General features: G+C 44.8%; 1 protein-coding gene across 1 annotated transcript; it reads left to right on the forward strand.

The window, feature by feature from the left end:
* The first annotated feature begins 284 nt into the window (after nt 1-284).
* LOC131079370 (putative UDP-rhamnose:rhamnosyltransferase 1) lies at nt 285-2065 on the forward strand. Its single transcript, XM_058017290.2, has one exon. It carries the CDS (start codon nt 498-500, stop codon nt 1863-1865), a length of 1368 nt encoding a protein of 455 aa, XP_057873273.2. The 5' UTR covers nt 285-497; the 3' UTR covers nt 1866-2065.
* Nucleotides 2066-2430: the final 365 nt, after the last annotated feature.

Raw genomic sequence — 2430 nt, forward strand, 5'->3', positions numbered from 1 at the left:
GACAGGTTAGTCAATCGCACTCGTTAATTGCAAAATTGACAGTGTAAAACACGCAACTAACACGTGTGTTAGTCAATCGGTACTATCATTTTGGAGCCATAATAGACGTGTCTACTTATAAGCAGGGGACTTGCCAAGTAAGCTGCTCTAAAAAATTGGGAGTGATTTGAAATTTCCATGTAAGATTTTGAGAAGCGTGAAGTTAGGGTACACAACTACTAGATCCTCTCCCTTGATACATTTTTCAAATGAAATTGACATTGAGGTCCATGATTCATATCATCCACAGAAAGAGTGTAGCTTCCTACAAACCAGTGATGATGCACCTTATCCTCCCACCTACCAGCTTCAAATTAGTAGGTTTTAGCGTCTCGTCTCTTGCCTCGCGGGGCTGATTCCAGTTGTTGCTGGCACTACAGCTTCATAAGCAGCGTTGAACTTGGAAGCAGAGAAGTATCATTTCTCTGTTCCAAAGGCTTGTCAGCGGGCTACATAAAATGGACAGAGCCCTTCATGTATTGATGTTTCCATGGCTGGCGCAGGGCCACATCTCCCCTTTTCTTGAGTTATCCAAGAGACTTGCAGATCAGGGGTTGAAGATCTCTTTTCTCTCCACCCCGGCCAATATTTCAAAGATAAAGTCCTCGCTACATGAAAAATGGGTGGGCAAGATCGATATGCTAGAGCTGCCTCTACCCTCTGTAGAGGGTCTCCCTCCTGAAGTCGACAACACCGCCGATATTCCCATGGAAATGGCAGATCTGTTGAAGATAGCTCTTGACGGCCTCCAGAATCCCTTTGAACATCTTCTGCGCCGGATTCAACCGGACTATATAATTCATGATTTCTCACAGCACTGGGCCGCCAAGTTTGGTATCCCCGCCGTCTATTTCTGCATCTTCAGTGCCTCGGCCATTGCTTACTTTGCAGTACCAAGCAGAAACAAGGCGGGGGAAACCACTGTGGAGGATTTGACCGCGCCACCGCCAGATTATCCATCGTCTGTCATAGCTTACAAACCATACGAAGCTAGCTCAGTTTTAGCTGGGTATAATGGCCACGGCGATGGAGGTACGACAGTTTTGGGTCGGTTTTTTAAATCTATGGAGGCATGTAAGCTTATGCTCGTCCGATCATGCTTTGAATTGGAAAGCAAGTATTTTCATTATCTGGAGGCGGTGCTCAGAAAGCCGGTGGTTCCTGTCGGTATATTTCTACCGGCGACCGCGCCCGACGAACAGAACGAATGCCTGCGATGGCTGGGCAATTATCCGCCCAGTTCTGTTGTTTACGTGTCGTTTGGGAGCGAGTGTTTTCTGTCCAAGGAGCAGGTTGCTGAGCTGGCAAAGGGGCTGGAGGAGAGCCATGTCCCATTTCTGTGGGTTCTGCGCTCCCCTCGCTGTAAGGAGGATTCCACGTCATCAGCAGAAGAGAGAGCTCGGGCTTTACTGCCAGAGGGGTTTGAGGAACGCACGAGGGAGAGGGGTGTGGTGTACTTCAAGTGGGCACCGCAGCAGCAGATTCTTTGCCACTCTTCGACGGGAGGGTTTGTGAGCCACTGCGGGTGGAGCTCTGTGTTGGAAGCGCTGAGATTTGGGGTGAAGATAATAGCTCTGCCCATGCATGTTGATCAGGGACTCGACGCCCGGCTAGTGGCCGATGAACTTCACATTGGCATGGAGATTGGGAGGGAAGAAGATGGGGGTTTCAAAGCGGAGGAAATTAGGAGATGTGTGAGGGAGGTTATGGTGGGCGACGAGGGACAGTGTGTGGCAGAGAATATGGAGAAGATAAGAGAGAGGTTGTTTGGGAAGGAGGAAATCCAAGGGAATTATATAAGCGAGTTTCTTAAGCACCTTCTCTAGTTGTGACTCGGCCAATGTTCTTACAAATCTCTACCGTGTCTGTAAAGATCGAAGGGTTTCAGAACTCCAGTTTGATCCATGTCATGTTAAATAAAAGTCTGTCCACTTACTGCTATGAAGCAGAAAATTGACCTGTTTTGTGTATTTGTTTTATTTGATTAATATCTTAGTCAATATATACAATTAGTTGGGCCTTGCGATATGAGGATTCGATTTATGATGTCGTCTAAATAAAAGAAAAAATATTTAAATATTTAAGTATATGGGTTGTGTGAGAATTTTGTATTTATTTAAAGAGGTTTGAATTTATGATCATAAATGTTAGATGTTTACTTTAGCATTTCATTGGATAAGATAATAATTTGTTGGCATAGTAATGATTATAGGATTATGAGGTCCAAAACCATTCTTAAGGTGTTTGTGGTAGTGCTTACACAAATTAGAACGTATGGGCCATATAAAATTCTCTTGGCATTGATCAATTCATCATGTTAGGCCATCTTCAACTTTAGTAATACGGTCATGTCATTGTCATCAATTAAACTAGTACTTTGATTTGGCTTTT

This window comes from Cryptomeria japonica, chromosome 6, assembly GCF_030272615.1.
Source record: "Cryptomeria japonica chromosome 6, Sugi_1.0, whole genome shotgun sequence".
NCBI classification, from domain to species: domain Eukaryota; kingdom Viridiplantae; phylum Streptophyta; class Pinopsida; order Cupressales; family Cupressaceae; genus Cryptomeria; species Cryptomeria japonica.

What these genes read in the sequence shown, in the direction of transcription:
- LOC131079370 (XM_058017290.2), top strand. Translation starts at nt 498, where the DNA reads ATGGACAGAGCCCTTCATGTATTGATGTTTCCATGGCTGGCGCAGGGC.